General features: G+C 37.5%; 1 protein-coding gene across 6 annotated transcripts in view; it reads right to left on the bottom strand.

Annotated features, from left to right (window-relative positions):
- Positions 1–325: 325 nt before the first annotated feature.
- The window catches only part of LSM14A (LSM14A mRNA processing body assembly factor), a 54,045-nt gene continuing 33,706 nt past the window's right edge, over positions 326–20,664 (bottom strand). Inside the window, exons 4-11 of one of the 6 annotated variants that reach the window (XM_045796183.2) lie at positions 16,883–17,005; positions 11,810–11,986; positions 11,461–11,526; positions 8,618–8,800; positions 8,344–8,515; positions 7,090–7,321; positions 4,661–4,738; positions 326–1,447 (exon numbers count right to left, since the gene is read on the bottom strand). In XM_045796183.2, the coding sequence (XP_045652139.2) occupies positions 4,694–4,738; positions 7,090–7,321; positions 8,344–8,515; positions 8,618–8,800; positions 11,461–11,526; positions 11,810–11,986; positions 16,883–17,005 (998 nt within the window). In that variant the 3' untranslated portion in view covers positions 326–1,447; positions 4,661–4,693. Of the gene's footprint in view, positions 1,448–2,390; positions 2,450–4,660; positions 4,739–7,089; positions 7,322–8,343; positions 8,516–8,617; positions 8,801–11,460; positions 11,527–11,809; positions 11,987–16,882; positions 17,006–20,664 lie in introns of all 6 variants that reach the window. The other 5 variants (XM_045796184.2, XM_045796186.2, XM_045796187.2 and 2 more) reach the window with 5 other exon arrangements.

Genomic DNA, 20,664 nt, shown 5'->3' with positions numbered 1-20,664 from the left:
TACAGTGCAGTTTTCCACATCTTTATCACTATTTAATACTTTAAGGAGAAAGTTAACAAAAATCAAAATAGATAAAAATATTTAAATCTTTGGATCCCTTTATTTCATGGCCTTCATAAAAACACAAAAGCGGCCAGATTTTTTTTCCACTATAGCTTAAAATATCAAAAAGATTTACTAGTGATTTATAATTAGCAATGAACTCTACTACCGAGTCATTTGTGGGCCATGGGCCCAAGGACCAGTGTTAGGATATCTTATAGGTTGCCAAAATAATTTCTAGCATTCTGAATCCTCTTGAAATATAATGGAATGAATCAAGGTATCACGACAAAATTCCAGGCATATCAGGAAGAACAGGTTAATCGATGCCCAGTTTTATTGTCTTAAAAAAGGGGAGGGTGCTTATTTGAAAATACAGCTAAGTACATTCTTATCTATGATTATTTACATTCATATACTGAAAATATTTATTATTTGGACAAATCCTGTGATATGCCATTTGTTATAAAATGAAGTTCTTACAATGAGTGCGAGTAATTTATCCTTTTCAGATAATGGAAGAATGTATCAAATCTTCATTTATGTTCCAAACATTAAAAAAAAAAAATCAAAATCAAAAATCTGAAGCCGGGAAAGCTATGAAAAAAGACCCACCACCCATAGCTCTGCTCCTCAGCACATCAACTTCTGCAAGGACACAGTATGTTTGCTGACTTTAAAATGTTTATTCTTTAAAAAATTAGTTGCTTTTTATACAGCTATACAAAGTTCTTAATGTTTCTTTGGCAATGGAATATAATGGAATTTTACAACTATATAAAAAAGTTACCTTTGCCTAAGAAACAGTATTTACTGTGTGTACATAGTTGACTGACAAAATTCTCTACCATCCAGCACCCTAATTAATTGACGAAATAAGCTACCTCAAAGGGGATATTACAGGATTTCCAAAAAGAAAGAAAGAAAGAGAAAGATATAAGAGACACACACGCGCGAGCACACACACACATACACACAACCTTCTGTGGCTCAAAACACAGTATCACGGCCCTATCTGCAGGCAACTTACAATAATTGCCAAATACAATTTAGTGATAAGAAAAATCCTTTCAGTGATGAAAAAATACTTAAAAGTCCCATTGAAGTACTGTTGTAGTTTAACTATACATAAGAAATTACTTAACCTTCTGCTATTCCAAATATGTTTAATGCTCATTTTTTAAGATGAGCCTTCCCCCCCCCAAAAGTAACTGCATTGTATCTTTGAAATTAAGCAGAAAAACAAACAAACAAACAAAAACCCAGTGCTGGTGACAAATATACAGCAAATTCACTTCTTCATTCTTCTCAAAGACTGTAACCAATTCTCAGGACCATGAAGAGCTAGAAATCCACCTATTTTCAAAGACTTGTTTGTAGACTATGCAGCAACTTTGTTGTCTTTCTAAAAAGGAAAAAAAAATTAGCTCATGTTTCAAATTATCGGTTTATTAGTAAGTACTTCTAATTTACTTAAAAGTACACTTCCTACTACTTTCAAATATACCCTCCTTTTCCTTTCATGTATAAATCTATTTTACTAATTTCCAGGAAACATTTTATGACTTCCACACCCAGCAGTAGCTCATTATTTGTTAACTGCATTTTCCAGTTAGTAGAGGTTACAGCAGTGGTGGGGTGGTGTGGGCTGGTTCCAACAAGAAGGCCCCTAAGATACAGGCATACCTCACCATCTTTGGTTGCATCTTAATAATTTTTAAACACAATGAAAGAACTTAATTAAACCTTCAACTTAGCAGTCAAGCTCATCAAATACAATTGACAACATACTCTGGAAAAGGATTAATAAAATCCTGAAGTCTTTGATGTCTTTACTAAGCAATAAAATATCCAGACAGTAAAATAACTTTCTCTCCAAAGTTTCATACCAGGAGAAAGCAATGATTCAGAAATTCATTTTAAAAGGGTAACTTTTAAATTCAAAATCACAGTTGACTGGGTAATTTTTAAAAAGTAACCAGGAAAAAAACAAAAATCTAAAGGAGCCCCTGGCTTTCCATTGAGACTAATCCTAATCAAAAGTCCTGTACATTAACAACAGAGCCAGGAGCTACTGTTTTCCTCAGGACTAGTTGTTATCACATGCCTGATTTTTACTGCTGATTCTCATTTTGACTGTTAGAAATACATTATTTCCTATGCTAAAGACCTAACTTTATCTGTGTATACAGCACCAAACCATTTGTATAATGTCATTAAATTGGAATATATATGGCATGGTGTAAATTAAATTGGTGCAGAAAGAAATAAACTGAAGATAATCCCACCCCACAATCCCCAACCAAAGCCAACCTTCACATGCCCCGATTTTTTTTTTTTTTTTTTACCTTTCAGAAAGTTGTACGATCAATCCAGACCTATTTTAGGGTCCAAAAGCTGTGGTTTTCTGAAAGGTAAAAAAAAGCAAGAAAGAGAAGGAGAGAGAAGGGAGGAGGAAAGGGATACAGAGAAACAGAGGGGAAAAAGAAGGAAAATAAAAGGGGGAAAGGGAGAGAGAGTACCATGCTGAGTCATTTCCGTTACCTCTTTGTTTCTGGACCCTACCTGAAGAAATAGACTCAAACGGAAGGTAACCTCCTTAGCAGCAGCATATAAAATAGGAGCTGACTATACTCTTATTACAAACCCAACCTGATCTCCTCGTCCCCCACCCCCACAAAGCACCACAGGACAAAGCTTAAAACAAGTTTATGTTTCTAACGTTATCCTTAATGAAAACTGGGCTAGAAGTTAAAGACAGTAAGTTTTGGCTTTACTAGCTTGTACCTAGATCAAGAGAGTTAACCTCTCTGGGTCCTTCCTTGGTTTCCTAACTATCTACTGGGGGTAGGGTGAGAGAGAGCTTATAGTTCAGCTGGTATTTTTAAGGAGTTCTAAAAATCTACAATCCTACTTTGCCCATGTTTTCATTAAACAACCAGACTTGCTGTTGCTCACCTCAAAACTAATGATTCATGCCAATAGAGCACAAAGAAGAAACCCAACCCATTACACGAAGGCTGCTGTAATTTACCAATGACCTCCATTTCTCTAAGAAGTATTAGATGTAGTTTTAGAAAGGAGTTTAATCCTTGAAGGTAAATTTCCTTCATGTAATAGTGATCACTCACTATTTCCGTCTTTAAAGGTGCCAGGTGAAAATGATTTAGAAGGCGCAGAATGCGGAGAAGGTCAGGGCTCTAGTGCCAGACACAAGGGTCATTTAACTTTGGAATGGATAATCAAGGATTAGCCACACTGATGGACCTTCTCCCTTACTGAAGGGTGAAACAGTGTATTCCTAATCAATATGCTGAGCACTTACTTCAAGCCCACTATGGTTCCATGTCCACTGGTGGAAATGAAAGTAAAATACACGTTCACTAATGCCAAGAGGCTCTTATCTAGCTGGAAATGCAGAACAAAACAAATGAAATACAGAACATGAGTGTATTTAAAATGTGTGCCGATGAAAGCAGATACCATAGGAGTCAGAAAAGGAAGAAATCAGTGCAGGAAGGAAGAGAAGTTTCCAAGGACAGAGCAAACCTTGGACAAGATTGTGAAGGGTGTGAAAGAACCCCCTGACTTTTAGCTGTGTCTCTCTCCCCACTGGACTAAAACACCAAGAAGGCTGGGACTGCATCTGTTTGCTTACCGCCAATACCCAGCACGGTGCATGCCATATATGAAGAATTCAATATATTTGGTCAACAAATGAGGTCAAAGTTGGAATCAAGGACAATGTGTATAAGCACTGATCATGAGTCAACTTGCTTGAACCAGACAGCTTAAAGGGCAATGAGAAATGGGGCTGGATATAGCAGTGGGATCTTCCCAGAGTAAGAAGAGCAGGCAGTACGATGCCACATTAGAACCTTCTTATCACCAGGGCAATACCTAGGGCCTAGTCAATCTATCACACCCTGAAACACCCAGGCAGAGGCTGGACTATTTGTCAAGGATACACTGATGTGGATAAAGACTCACGCCGATAACTTCTACAATGCATTCTAATTCTGCAACGTGTGTGATAGGGTTTTTCAAGGGAGGCTCAAAATGACTGAACAGTGAAACAAAGCTTCAAAAAGTCTGAATTAATAAATGCATGTACCACGCACACAGCAGTTATTCAAAGGTTTATTGATGACTGTTCAGATAATAGGAAATAACAGTCCACAATCTCACAGATGATATGACAGCTATTTTTTTCAAATATGTGCAGAATTATCATGAAGAGGAGTATGTATATTCTGTGTGCTTACAAGGGTAGAGTTAAACTAAGAGTGAAGATACAGGGGAAAAGATCTTCACCCACATTGTGAAATCCTACCAATTAGACCATCCCTGGGGTGGGATGGATGCTCTTAGGAAAAGCAAGCTGCCAGCCCCTATACGGGATACTTCAGGACTCAAGGCTTGGCCAGGAGCTCAGATCTCTCAGATGCTTTCCAACTCTGAGACTTTTAATGATCTTTAAAATGTATGTTTGATAAACATGTAACTCTGTTCCCAAAAATGTAAAAACTGAGGGCCTGAAAGGGTTAACGATTCAACTGAGGTCACACTAACAACAATCTAGAATTTTCATCAGGATCCAAGTTTAATTTAAACGTACTTTTTCTCAAGCCAAGTTGACTCAATGTGGTCTTCAACAAGGAGCTGTCATAGATTCTTCAACAGGTAGCTGATATGCCTGAAGTGAGGTAAAGAGACTGAATGTCTGCAGACCAATCAGTGGGTTACTTTGGTAGTGGGCAAGGACATCGAATAGGAACAAATGTGGGAATGTGGAAAGGGGCTACCGCCACACTGTTAGCCAGTGTGGATGCTGGGGTGGTGGGAAGGCAAGAAGATGGTAAGGTCATTTTGAAGAAGGTCAAGTTTAAGTTAGTCAAAGGACATAGAGCAGATAAAGGTGGAGAAATGCAGGGGGAAGCACACAAGGTCCAAGCTGAAAAACAAATTAAAAGCTACGAATCAACAAGCTCACAAAAGGGAGGAGGAAAGAAAGGGGAAGGGAAAGAAGTAGGAACAAGAAAGGGGAAGAAGAGCGAGCACACACATGAGCACGAAAGCTTTTATTTATTTTTTGTTTTTTTAAAGATTTTATTTATTTATTTGAGAAAGAGTGAGAGAAAGCATGAGAGGGGGAAGGGTCAGAGAAAGAAGCAGACTCCCCACAGAGCGGGGAACCCAATGTGGGACTCGATGCCGTGGAGTCTGGGATCATGACCCGAGCTGAAGGCAGACGCTTAACCGACTGAGCCACCCAGGCACCCCGAGCATGAAAGCTTTTAAGGAGCAAAGTGAACATTGTATGTAGAAGGCATGGGTGAAAAGGTCCTGAGATAATAATAAGCTTGGCACTGCAAGAAGGTGGTCCACATATCTGTAGCAGAGTGAATAAAGAAAGGGGAGTCCCAACAGCAAACAGGACAAGAGCCAGTATAAGACTTCTGATCTGGAGAAGCAGATCATGAAGTGTTTTCAGGCTGTGTTGAGGAACATGTGTTATTATTATTATTATTATTTTAAAAGATTTTATATTAAAAAAAAGATTTTATTTTTAAGTAATCTCAACACCCAACATGGGGCTCAAAGTCACAACCCCAAGATTAAGAGTCGCATGCTCTGTGCACTGGGTGTTATACACAACTAATGAATCATCGAACCTTACATCGGAAACCGGGGATGTACTGTATGGTGACTAACATAATATAATAAAAAATCATTAAAAAAAAAAAAAAAAAAAAAAAGAGTCGCATGCTCTACCAACTGAGCCAGCCAGGTGCCCCGGAACATGTGTCATTTTTAAAAAGAAAAACAAAACAAAACAAAAACATCCCAAATAACAGTATTTTTAAAAAAACTAGGAAGAAAGATTCCAAGTTGGGTGGGTGGTTATTAGTGTCAAATACGTCAGAGGGGTTAAGGGCAAATATCTGTGAAAAGGCTACTGAATTCTGTAAGCAAAAGGCCACTGGCAAGGGCAGTAATAAGAACAATAATAGCGACAAGCAATGGGCATTCTGTAACTCCTAAGACATAGTCTCCCAGCTAGAATGGCAATTTTGCAAGTTACAAGTCCTGCAGCTACACCAGGCCACCACAGCTGGATAGCCTGAGCTAATGACTTGAGGCTAATTTTAAGTAGTCTTGGCTGGATGACACAATATTAGAGGTGTCAGAATTATCAGACCAGACCCCAAAGCCACTAACATCGATCCTACAAGAAGGATCTCAACAATGGCCAGTTTCAAATAATGGACAAAATTCCTGCCAGTATGACTTTTGTTTCCAGCTGCCCTTTGTAATTCCTAGATCTCTTTACAAGGGGATTTTGATCCTTTCTGTGATTATATAATCTTCCTCTCCACTGAACCTAAACATGAGTAAACTAGGAGAGTGACACTGACTTCATCTACAGACTTCTTTCAATAAATTAACTATACATATAAACATATAATACAGAGCTACGTAGTTTTCTAGCAGCAGTTCTCAAATGCCAATATATCACCGTATTTTCAAGACCAAGGTAAAATAAGAAAACCAGGGAAAATGCAGTTGAATTTTCCACAAAACTCAATTAAGAGCACTGACTCCGGAACAAACTTACCAGGCTCATGACGCCGCAGCATCACTTACTAGCTGATCCTGGACAAGGTATTTAATGTCTCTATACCTATTTCTTCTTCTGTAAGATGGTATTAAGAACAGAACTTCCTTAATACATTTTTGGGGGAAATTTTACTAGTCCATGAAATCTAAATCCATGGTTCTACAATAAAAAAGACCCCTCCCACCCTAATCTCCTTTCTATCTCTTACTTCCTCCAATTGAAAAGAAAACAGTTAGAAACTTTGGACTCATCAGCCAAGAAGTTACTGCTCCTTAAAATTATATAAACAACCTAATCCCCCACTGAACAGTCAAACTGAAAGTTATACACAAATGTCTCAAAAACATTCACTCAAAATAAATAAGAGTAAAACCATTTTGAATTTCATAAAACTGCATACCAACCCCAAAGCATATAATACTTACCCTGTATTCAAAATCTGCAAACTCCCTGCCCCCACGACCTCCTCTGAATCCACCACGAAATCCTCGAGGGGTGGTGAAGGTACCACCTCTGCCACCACCACGCCCTCGGCCACCACGGAAACCAAGACCTCCTCTGCCTCTGTACCCGCCGCGGCCACGGTTTGGACGAAGTGGGATTCCAAATGTTTCGGCATTTAATCTTCTTTCTTCAGCCCAGGTTGGTCTCCGTTCTCTGTCATAAGAACAAATAATCTCTAATGTATTGGGTTTAAGAACATGTTCCAAAAAAACTATGTGGCACTAATTCCCAAACTAAGGACAAATAAATCCTAAAGATCAAATAAAAATAAGCAACTTATCTAAGTCATCACAAACTGTCCATGGCATATGTTCCCATAATATTCTGTTAAACCTCACGTGAAAATGTGACTGGTATTAGTCTCTTTCAAATACACCGTAACAGCCCCCAATATAATGGGAATTCAAATATAGTAGGACTGGCAATTGACTCCTCTCTCCCCTCAGTCCCCATTTGAGAGAGGGCAAAGCCAAGAAAGGGAACTCTGTCTCAGGAAGCTGGGAGAAGGAAAGTCAGTCTTTGTATGCAGGAAAGTAAGCACCTAGTATGCTCCTAGCCCAATCCCTAGACCTGATGTCAGAAGCAAGTGTTTAAATTGATACTGCTGTTGTCCTACAGCCCAGACAATCCAGAACTCAGATCAGAATCATCCCCCTCCATGTTTACGCTGAAGTAGACAACTGCCACCAGGTGGCACCAAACTACGGTTAGGAAAAGGAAAATTTGGAATGGGTAGCAGAAACTCTAGAACTCCTGTTAACGCTGGATCCTTTAAGTAACCTGACAATTTTCTGGACCCACATTTGCTGCGATATGGCCAAGTTTTACTGTATCAGCAAACTTCAAGTAACATTAGCATTTTTGGCCATGGCTTCATTTGAACTACACTGTAGAGGAGTAAAGTAAAAGGTCTTACTTAGATGAATGCTTTTGTTTTAATTACTAATTTTCAAATGTGAATGCATCCCTAAACAAAAGTATACGGTTACTTCTTCTTCACAAGGAGTACTATCATTGAAAATTTTAGTATGGATTATTTTCTTTTAGCAAAATAAAACAATAAAAAATTGTAGTCCTTAGATATTTTTAAGTATTCATTAAACTTTGTGAATTTATAGGAAATTACTTCATACTTCAATCTCCTAAGAGCATAAAAGAAGCTTAAAAGACTGTACCTATTATCATCACAAGAAATATTATCAAAGAAGGATTTGGTTTTGTCATAATAGCAGTTAGGGCCAAGTGGATCTTCCTCGTCTGCATTTCCTTCACTGTTTTGGGTATCGACTCCTGAGTCTCCTTTATCTTCACCATTTATAGGCTTCTCCTGCTTCTCAAGTTTGTCTTCTAATGAAAAACAAGCACATACCAGAAAGTCAAGATTTATATTAAACATCCACAATACACAAGCCAAATAAGAACATGTTCTAAATAGAAAAATAAACTCACCTTTCAACTTAAGTTTATTATGAAATTCTCTGTCTATTTCCTCCTTGTTAAACTGTGCATTTGCACTTTCAAAGTCAAAGTCTTTCTCAAATTTCATTGGACCATCTCGTCGAATACCAAATCGTCCCCTGCCACCTCGATGACCCCCACGCCCTCTCCTTGGAGCTGAAGGAGCACCTGGAACTATGTCAGTAAAGACAGAATAAGCTGGTGTAAGACAGAATCTATTAATATGGTCTTTATTAAATGGGCAACAACAAAAATGCTTTTTAGAAGTCTCTATATACATTACTATATTTGCAGTTTTTATAAAAATGAATTGGGATGCCTGGGAGGCTCAGTCTTAACTGACTCTTGGTTTTGGCTCAGGTCATGATCTCATGGGTTGTGAGATCAAGCCCCATATCAGGCTCCACGCTCTGAAGGGAGTCTGCTAAGATCGTATCCCTGTGCCTCCCCCCACGTGCACAAGCACCTTTCTTTCTCTAAAATAAACAAATCCTTAAAAAAAATTAAAAGAGAAAAAAGAAATGAAATTTCACTAACCTAATACACAGTGAACTGAGAACAGCACACATGAAATTTATACTTTGGGGTCCAAACTCATACATGTTATTCACAGAGTGTACAACCAAACTATTTTGAAGACTTCTGTAGTAAATTACTGTCATAATCCTTGAGGGAGGGGCTCTGCTCTGCTTACAGTTCTAATTTCTATGAAGTGCCAAACATATAGTGGGTTCTCAAAATTTAGGAAGTCTTCTATGAGAGGATCACAGGAACCAAGGTTTGTAGTAAGAAAATACACGAACACTAATAAGCACAAATATCACAGATAACACAAAAGCACCACCAAGTCTCAACCACTCCAACCACTTCCTCTTTCACCTTTCTTGTCTCCCTCTAAATGGCTTCCTATTATTCAAATCTTCCTGTATCTACTCTTTCTCCACTATGTTAACAGAATTTATGAAATATGATAAGACAATACCAAAATAGCATAAATTACAGTAAAAACCTGAGAACCCAAATATCCAACACAAGAGGAAGAGTTAAGAAAAAAATAAAAGAGGAATATGGAACAGTAGTTCATGTGAGTTAACAGAAACAGAGTACAAAGGAGTATGAATTCAATGATTATAGTTATGTGAAATGTTTAATACATAGTGACAAAGATCAGAAAGTGACTACCCAGTAACAGACAGGTTATGTTCAGTGTCTGCTGAAGTTTTGCAAATTGCCCACGTTTGAGAAAACAAACCACAAAAACCTACAGCAGCATATCCAGACACTTAAATCTAGATAAGCAGGATGTTTAAAACATTCAACTTCACTATTAAAAACACCTTGGCCAAAATCCAGGAAGTAAATATAGCACAATATTTCCGTCTTAAAAAAAAAAAAAGTTTAAGTAGAGTCTATGTAAAATTGTTAAAAAGTCTGAAAGAATAGTCACTGTTCTATTAATGAACCTTTGGGGGATGAATTTTGAAGGGCACTGAAAGGTACTTTTCTTTATTACTTTATATGATTTTTAAATGATGGTAGTATGGCAATTACCTTATTTAGAGAGAGAAGTTCTCTCTTTTACAAAGTAAAAAAAAATGTGAAATGCAGCAAATCAAACCAAAACCGCTAAATTCCATGGCACATAGCACATACAAAAACACATACAGCAATGTACAGGAGAAATTCAGTATACATTTTCTGAAATTAAGTGAAAGATCACTTTCTAATTATTATCTAAATAAGGTGATTACAACTTGCCTTTATCTGGATGTTTAAAATTATAATTTATCCTCTGGTAATATGTTTGAAAGTACTGATAAAATAAATGAATCTGGGGATAAATGTAATAGATTACAAAACACAAAGTGCACAGTCTTACTAACTCAATAATCATGAAAGAAAGTTAAAGTTCTTGAACAATTACCTAAAAGAAAAAAAGCTTAAATAATTATGAGAAAAACGTCAAACCTTCGAGGTACAGATAAATCCACTCCTAAAAGCACAGAAAACAATGAAAACAATTTTATAATGTTAACCTGAAATTGACATAAAAACATAAAAAAATACAAAAGACAGTACTAAAGAGGCAACCACACAACAATGTAAGTGTATAAATCTTACTGGCAGTTAATTCAATATATACTGAAAGACAACAGTCTACCATCGAGTAGAGTTTATTCCAGAAATGTAATGCTGATTTAAAAAAAAAAAGTTTTATTTTACAACATTTAAACACAAAAAAATTGAAAAAACAGTACAGAGTGGTTCTACATGCCCATTATCTAGCTTCCACTCTAACAGTAATATCTTATTCTAACTACCGTACATTACCAAAACCAGGAAATTGACACTGGCACAATATAATTTTACACCCTAAACCTCACTCAGATTTTAACAGTTTTTGTAGGTACTCATTTTCAAGTGTATCTCTATATATAGTTCTAAAACATTTTGCTACATGTATACATCTGTACAATTACTACCATAATCAAGATAAAGAAATGTTCTGTTACCACAGTGTAACTCCCCAATGCTAAGCTCCTTTACAGATATAACCCCAGTCTGTAATTTTTTTTTTTAATTTATTTATTTGAGAGGAAGAGGGAGAGAGAGAATCTTCAGCAGACTCTCTGCTGAGCGCAGAGTCTGACGTGGGGCTCGATCCCACAACCCATGAGATCATGACCCGAGCTGAAATCAAGAGTTGGGACGCTCAACCGACTGAGTCACACCCAGGCACCCTGCAGGCTTTCATTTTTTAATAGTAATTATGCACCAAGTGTTCTTTTTAATTGAGAAGCACAGAATATGGCTTCAAGATTCAAGTAACTTACCTATTTGTCTCTTGCTATCATTTCTGAGTTGCTCATTTTCTGGTCTTGAAACTTTGTGTACTTCAGCTATAAAAGATATACAAAGTCAGGAATGAGCTCAGGACACAAAAGCAAAAACTTCTGTAAAGTTCAAAATGGGAAAAACAAAGGAACCCAAAACAAAAGCAAAAAATCTATACCCCCACCACCATCACTACTTTGAGTCAAGTTTGAAAGACTGAACATTCTATCAAGTTCAGTTGAAACCTTCTAGGATCATTCATATACAGTAAATCTTTTTAATGAAAAATAAGGTGAATGGAAAATGTTGATCAGTCAATTAATGAACAGTAAATAGCTAAAGTTCTACCTCGCCTGTGCTCTTGATTCTCTATTGCTTTTTGGCTGGTAGATGGTAAAGGCCTGGTTGATACAGGGCTCCTTCTCCCAACAGGTGCTGGAGCAGGTAAGTGGGCCGAGGCGGTCTGTACTGCTTGTTCCATGGTTGGGCTTTTTCTCAAAGGGTCTAACTGAGGGCTTGAACGACCTAAAACGTAACCAAAAGATAAGAAACTACCCTATCCTCTGGGGATTTCAAAACCTAGACCCTCAAAAAAAAAAAAAAAACAAAACCAAAAAAAAAAAAGGTCTACAGTTTTATTTCTACCAATTTAAATCCTCAGCACAAATCTGAATTCATCTACTTATTAGACCAGAGTTTAAAACTGGTTATCTTTAGTGGGCTGGGTCACTAGGCTAGTAAAGAAACATTGAAAAAAAAAACAAAACAAAACCCCCAACGACCAACCAACCAACCTACCAATGGAACTTTATCTGTATTTCTACCTGGTGGGGTTAAGATTTAAGTAAGTTTTTCAAAAATTGCTGCCTGGGCAAGACTTCCCAGGAATATTATCAAAGATCATGTTGTATGCAGGTAGGATGCAGGCTTTCCCCAATAATGACAACCACAAGATTATACTGACACTTCAGCCATTATTTCCAGAGGCTGTAACCTAAAATTTTTAGTAGTTTCTGAAGATATGTCTACAGTGGTACTTTTATATTTATAGGTACTATCTCCATTACATTTCCATTACAAAGGAAGTAAAGAACTAGAAAGTTAGAGAGATGAAGTCCTTCAATACCCTAGAGGCTTGGGAAATTATACATCAATAATCAAAGGCCAGCAACAAATACACCCTTCAGATAATTACACAGCAGCCACATTCATTTCTGGCCATTTTGAAGATCTTTTGGAAGCTTCTGCTTAATATGAGTTGTGCACTTACAAATTCCATTTTTTCTTTTACGAGGTCAGAGCCTGGTCACAGTGTGAACAGAAGTATGTAATACCGGATGCTCCCATCATGTTTTGTCTCTGCTGTAACATTTCTGCTCAGGGTGCTCTCGTATCCCATGATACAGCATGGGATATGTTTTGCTTAAGAAAATTATTTCATGTAAAAAAAAAAATCCAAGTATGCTGTAAATGTTACTACCCTCCTGTGCATATCTGCACAGGCTCCGCCCACTGGTGAACTGGTGAGTGCTGACAATGCATTGGTTATTGTGCACCAGATGCTTCAGGGACTGTTTATTAGTAATTTTCCCCAAGTTTATGGCTATCTAAAGTCGTAATTACAAATGTGTATCACATTTCCAGCCAGAAACAGTGCAATATTCCTTCCCATTGATTATAATGGGAATCGTGGTGGTTTGTAGAAGTTCTGGCCTATGAGAAAACATTTTTGTGATCATTTATCACTGAATACAGGGATTTACTTATAAAACAAGTGCTAAGTTTTTTGAAAAGCCTGTTGTTCAATTTTATAATATTACATTAAATGATCTTATAAATTTTCTTTTAAAAAAATTTTATTTATCAGAGAGAGAGAGCACGAGTGGTTGGAAGGGAGAGGGACAAGCAGGCTCCCCGCTGAGCAGGGAACCCAGTGCAGGGCTTGATCCCAGGAACCTGGAGTCATGACCTGAGCCGAAGGCAGACACTTAACAGACTGAGTCACCCAGGTGACCCGATCTTATAAATTTCTAAAACTTGTCTCATCGAGGCTTTTAAGAAAAGAATCCTGTGACCCACAAGTGTTGCAGAACCACAAGTGATGCGGTGATCACAGCAAGCAAGGATTAGTCTGCTGTGTACTCCCCCCCCCCCCGATTTTATTTATCAGAGAGAGAGAGCAAGCGTGCACGCACGCACAAGCAGGGCTAGCGGCAGGCAGAGGGAGATGCAGGTTTCCTGCTGAACACGATGCGGGACTCCCTGGGATCATGACCTAAGCCTAAGGCAGACGTTCAACCCACTGAGCCACCCCAGAGTCCCCTGCTGTGTTCTTTCAAAACCTTTGTGACTGAAGTCTTCTAGTCACACTGGAAGCTGTGTTACCCACAGGGAATATAGGTAATACTAGACATATCATTAGGAATAAACCCAGAAGCTGGTTTCAGCATAATAAAAACACACCCCCCTGACCTAACTACACATTCTTACCAGTTCAAAGAAAACTCTAGGTATTTTAATTTTGTAAAGTTCAGAAGTTTTCGTCGATAAAACTTAAATGAAGAGTCCCAGGCCGTCTCCATCACTGCTTTATATAAATATACCTCTTTCTTATAATATGTACTTGAAAAATTTTTAAATACTTTAATCTGTTTAAAATTTTAGTCCTAACAATGGAAGGATCTAGATATATTTTTCCCAAATGATCACGCAGTTGTCTGTCCCAACATCACTATTGGATAGCCAGCCTTCCTCTAATTTAAGAATATCTTTATCATGTATTAATCACTTATTTATGTTAGGAACTATTTCTGACTTTTATTCCTGCACGGCTTTACTTTATGTGTACTTTATTATCAAGTAGGTAAGCCCTATGTCATTACCTTTATTTGAAAAATATGTCTAACTATACTTCCATGTTTATTTTTAGGACTGTCTGTGTATCTCTTTTATTAAGTTCTACTATTCCATTTGGATTTATTAAAAGTATAGTAAATTTAATTAATATGAGACACAAGGTCTTCCTAATACTAAATCTTTATATCTAGGAATAAGATCTGTTTCTCTGATTACGTGTAACTTCTTTTATGTCCCTCTACTACATTTTATATTTTCTACAGAGGTTTGCCATATTTATTATGTATCTTATATTTAATTTCTATTTCTTCTTATTATGACATCTTCTTTTATCTACATTACATAATCAGTGGGTTAGGTTTTAGGACAACTATTGCTTTTTACATGTATAACTTTATAGTTTACCTCTAATTTTAGTTCTTTAGTTCTAGGTTATTCAGTGAATTAATTCCAAGCAGAAAGTCATAGCACTGGCAAATAATACTAATTTCAATATTTATGCTTATGTCTTTTTCATGCATTCCTGAGTTAGCTAAAAATTTCATAACGATGCTGAGTAGTAATGATAACAGGCATCCTTACTTACCATTTTAATAAGTGATTCAATATTAAGGTTAATGTTCACTATTGATTAAAACAGTTAACATTTTATGTATTTATTTATTTGAGAGAGTGCACACACGTGCACACAAGCGTGTGCTCATGAGAGGGGAGAGGGTCAGAGGAAGAAGCAGACTCCTCACTGAGCTGGGAGCCTGACGCGGGACTCAATCCTGGGACTCCAGAATCATGACCTGAGCCGAAGGCAGTCGCTTAACCAACAGAGCCACCCAGGTGCCCCATAAAATAGTTAACGTCTACTAAGCACTATGTGTTAGGTGCTAAGGGCACTGCATACATTTTTTAAAAATGTAATTCTCAGAATAAGTTAGTTACCAATAAAGCCCCATTTTATTTTGTTCTTATTTATTTATTTTTAAAGATTTTTTTTGTTTACTCATTTGACAGAGAGAGAGACAGCCAGGGAGAGAGGGAACACAAGCAGGGGGAGTGGAAGAGGAAGGAGCAGGCTTCCAGCAGAGGAGCCTGATGTGGGGCTCGATCCCATAACGCCAGGATCATGCCCTGAGCCGAAGGCAGACGCTTAACGACTGAGCCATCCAGGCGCCCCCCAATTTTTTAAGGTTTTATTTATTTGAGAGAGAGAGTGTGAACGTGAGTGGGGGGGGATAAAAGAATCTGAAGCAGATTCCGCACTCAGCATGGAGCCATCATGGGACTTGATTCCACGACCTGAGCCAAAACCAAGAGTCGGCCACCCAACTGACTGAGCCACCCAGGTGCCCCTTTAATTTTTATAAAGATTTTATTTCTAAGTAATCTCTATATAACCCACATGGGGCTCAAATTCAAAACCCCAAAATCAAGAGTCATGTGCTCCACCAACTGAGCCAGCCAGGTACCCTTAAAGTCCCATTTTATAGTTTAGAAAACTAATGCTTAAAAAGATGAAGAATTTTATTTAAGGAAGAATTCTTAAAAGAAAAACACCCAAAAGATCTATAGAGAAATATACACTTCTAATAACCTAGAAAGAAGTCTGAAGTATATATAATGAAAGGTAATTGTTATTTCTGGATAGTGGGACTATGGGTGTTTTTATTTTCTTCCTTATACTTACTGTATTTCTAATTCATCTACAACAAATCTTTAGAATGTTAAAAAAATAAAAAATTAAGTTATTTTAAGCCAGTATGAATGATAACTATTTCAAAATATCTAAAGTAAGATACACAGGATTATGTTTAGTATTAGCTTGATTTTACCCTTGACAGTTTTAAACAATATTATCCTGTGATTATAGCATCCTTCTGAAATGATTTTACACTGTTTTATTTAAAAGTGAACATTTATATAAAGCAACGAGCCAATAACAACCACTTCAGCTGCAGATAAAAAAATACAGAATCTTGGGACCACCAAAGATTACAGAACTGGCTGGTAGAAAAATAGATTTAAAAAAATTAAACAGGATCCTTTAAGAAGCTAATTACAACAACACATTGCCAAAACTCCAAGGATTCTGATACAGCGACTGTCAGGATCTACATTTTTAAGAAGCACTCCAGATGATGGTTGTGGATGGTCCACACTAAGAACCACTGCTCTAGATTCTGTGAGGATGTAGGAAAGACCCAACAGCATAAAGAATAGTTTGGTTTTTTAAGCTGTTATTTCAAGTTCATCAAGAATAGTTCATCTTCAGTGGTGAGTCTGGGCCTCATCTGATATATTTAAGTATTACAATTGCCTTGCAAAAAATTGTCAAACACAGAGAATGTTCACTGGTTCCCAGTTCTATGATCTCAGAACTGTAAAGAGTCTAAATAGTGGACATCATTCAATATACTTATTACGACAGCAATCAGAAGAAAAATCTTAAAAGGACCAAATAGTAAGTGTAAATGTGATTTGCAAGCTGCAAAAGCTCTTAGATCCAAAGAGCAAGATAAAAACCACTAAAGATCTTAGAAATGGAAATATCTGAAGGAAAAAACAGCTTACCTTGAGATAATTGTGTTTTTAGCGATCTTGTATCCTGTGTAAAGGCAGAACCAACTGCACTACTTTGGGATAGAGTACCACTGTTTGATGTTTCTGTTCCAAAGGATGTCAAAGAGCTTCCAGCTTTAAGAGATATATATATTTTTTAAATGACAAAAAAAATTTTTAATTTAAACCTTTCAATTATATAACGTAATACACCATTTTAACGATGACAGTAACTGTTGCCACCCCTCCCCCCTGCAACACTCGTGCAAATCAGTAATCCTGAAAATCGAAAATGCGTCAAAAATAGTTTGAGAAATCTTTTACACTACATGGAAAAAGCAAACCAATATATACTCCAGCATCCTTGGGTGCCAACAATTTTTGTAACAGCAATACTGTCCTAGGCAGTTACATAGATAGAACAGAAAGGACCCATGTCAGAAAGAAAAGTAGCAGAAATGGCACGTTCTACATCAGTATTAAGGTGTAATTATTTTAATACCAAGTATCTGCACATAGACCTGTCTATGAAGAGCTTGTCCAGCATTTCCAAGGCAGTAGCCAATGGACTCCAGTTCATTTTAATGCCTCCCTCCAGGACGGTACCGTGGGGCTGCATTCTGCCTAAAGCAACCACAAAAAGTTCTGGTAATGTGAATAACAAATCCCTAGAAAGGGCCCAAATTCTTTGCTATATGAGGTTATGTCAATCTTCTCTAAGTCCTTATGGATCATTTACCTTTTCTTTTGCTGCTTCTCTTCTGACTTAATATTTAATAGATGTAGGTTTTCTCCAACAGGAACTATTTCAGTAGCCCTTCCTTCCCTACCTCTAAATCCAATCTGAAGATGGTAGTCAGAACAATCTCTTGTGAAATACAGATATAACCATATCATGACAGTGCTTAGAACCCTGTGACGGCTTTCCACTGCCCTTAACATAAAAATTCGGATTACTTACCTCAGTTTATCAGGCCCTCCCCTTATCTGTCTCTTTTCTCACCACTTTCCTTATTTTCACCAATCTACTCCGTAGCAGTTTACCCATCAGCTCTTAAACTTTTTAAAGATCATGATCATGCCTCTAGCCATCTTCTGATTTCCCAGCTAATCAATTTCAGTTACTTCAACCATTATTCATCTTCCCACTGTCTTTAACACTGCCCCCTCCAATTTAATAAATCTTAGTTGTTCCTATCCCTTTTAAAACAGGGCATCAGAACCTAGCATAGAATCTCAGATAATGAGAATCACTGGGACTCCCCTGAAGGTAGACTCCAGTTAGGCTACAGCCCTGGCCAGCTCATGAGAGGCCTAACATAACTTCCCACATCGCCAGAAATGTGGGGACTAATGCTCTCAATGATTGTGGGAAGTTAAATTCATCCCATTATCCTTAGTATTTCTGGGCAACGACTAAGACATAAGCCACCTTGATGATACGTAGTCTTATCTGCATGTTGCTTTGTTTCCTCACCTCCTCCAGCCTCCCACACCTTGCCCTCTGGTTAGCAAACTCTTCTATAGATCTTTATTTTCTCCATCTCTTTTCTGAGTTGCTGGCTGTACCACATCCATGTTCCTTACTCTAATTTACCTACCGATTTATTTCAAAAAAATTTTAAAAAGATTTATTTGACAGAGAGACAGCACGCAGAGGGGAGGGGCAGAAGGAGAGAGAATCTTAAGCAGACTCCATGCTGAGCACAGTTGGGCTTGATCTCATGAACCTGAGATCATGACCTGAGCCAAAACAAAGAGTCAGGCGATTAACTGACTGTGCCACCCAGGCGTCCCTCATACTGTTTTTTATATGCGGAGTGAGGCAGGAACCAAGGTTACTTTTTCCAAATACATACTGGAACATTATTGGTTAAGGAGATTTACCCCTCTCCATTGAACTGCACTGCCATCTCTGTTTTAAATCAGTATTTAAGTGAGTCTTTTTAAAGTAGGTTCCTTGCCCAGCATGGAACCCAACACAGGGCTTGAAGTCATGACCCTGAGATTAAGACCTGAATTGGAAGCTTAACTCTCGGCCACCCATATGCCCCAACTTTCAAGACTGTTTTGGCTATTCTAGGTTTTCTATTTTCATATAAATATTGGAATCAGCATGTCAATTCCTCCCTCCCTCCTTTTCTTTCTTCCTTTCTGAGAGAGAGAGAGAGCGCGCACAGCCGGGGTGGGGAGGCAGAGGGGGAGAGAGAATCCCAAGGCGGCTCCACACCCAGAGCAGAGCCCAACATGGGGCTCAATCTCATGACCCTGAGATCATGACCTGAACTGAAATCAAGAATCAAATGCCCAACTGACTGAGCCACCAAGGCGCCCCCGTCAATTTCTATTTTAAAATATCTACCGGGATTCTGTTCATTCTGTAAATCAATTTTGGGAAAAACATTACCTTAAAAATAATACTGAATCTCTAACCCACAAGCCTGGATCAACTCTCCATTTATTTAGAACTTTAATTTCTCCCAGCAATATTTTGTAGTTTTCATTATAGAGCAGTTTTCTCTACTTCAGCACTACTGACATTTTGTGAGGAGTTGGCCTATGCATTGTAGGATGTTAGGTAGCATCCCTGGCCTCCAACCCTGTACGTTCTAGTAGTATCCCCCAGTTGTGACAACCAAAAATGTCCTCATACGTTACCAAATGTGCCCTGCAGGAGGAAGATAAAATTAACCCCCCTCCACTGAGAACCACGGTTGTAGATGTTTTCAAATATCTTCTGTTACATTATTTCTATTTCCTGGGTATCTCATGTTACTGGTACTAACTGCAAGCTGTGGTGCATTTTACATTTCACTTCTCAACATGTGTTCTAGATCACATGTCAATAAACTCCAACTACAAGTGACCAGATGATAAATATTTAGGCTCTTTAGGCCATATGGTCTCCATTATAACTACTTAACTCTGCCTATGCAGTGTAAAAGCAGCCATAAACAATATATAATAAATGGGTGTGCCTATATTCCAGTAAAACTTTATAAAAACAGGAGGCTGGCTGGATTCAGTCCACAGACCAGTTTGCCAACCCATCTATTGAATAAAAAATACAGTTCATTTCATATATTTACCATGTATTCCCTTACCATGCTAAATTCACTTAACTCATTCTAATGGTTTGAATATGCTTTTGCATTTTCTACATACACAATCATGTCACCTTCAAATAGAAACACTTTTAATTCTTCCTTTTCAGTCTTTGTATCTTTTTTTCTTGCCTTTATGTATGTAAACTTTTCATTTCACTGATTAAGTTTGGGAAATTCCCTCCCATTCCTCAGTTGTTGATAAGTAGGTGCTGATTTTATCAAATGCCTGTTCTGTATCTCTTGGGATTACAGTTTTCCTTCTTTATTCTGTTAATGTGGTAAATTACTAATGATCTTCCAATGTTAAAACATCTTTGCATTTCTGAGATAACTTTACTTTTTCATTATGTACTTTTCTTTTTATGAATTGCTGGCTTTCTCTGCTAATATTGTGTTAAGGATTTTAAAATACATGTCCACAGAGATGGTAGGCTGTAATTTTCTTTTCTTGTAATGACCTCATTTGATCTGGTATCTTAGTTAGCTGGGATATTGTGTTTTTATCTCCTCCTGTTTGGGTTTAAGAAAGTTCTATTTTTCAAGGAATTTCTCTATTTTATCTAAGATGTCAAAATTGACATAAATTCGTTCATAAGATTTGTCCTTTAAGGATCTATAATGATATCTACTCTTTCATTCCTCATATTGGTAATTGGGTCTTCTTTTTTCCCTTGATCACCTGGCTTT

The sequence above is a fragment of the Ursus americanus genome, chromosome 21 (assembly GCF_024610735.1).
Source record: "Ursus americanus isolate L20-20 chromosome 21, mUrsAme1.1.p, whole genome shotgun sequence".
Classification (NCBI taxonomy): Eukaryota; Metazoa; Chordata; class Mammalia; order Carnivora; family Ursidae; genus Ursus; species Ursus americanus.
This window is presented reverse-complemented; position numbering and strand designations above follow the sequence as displayed.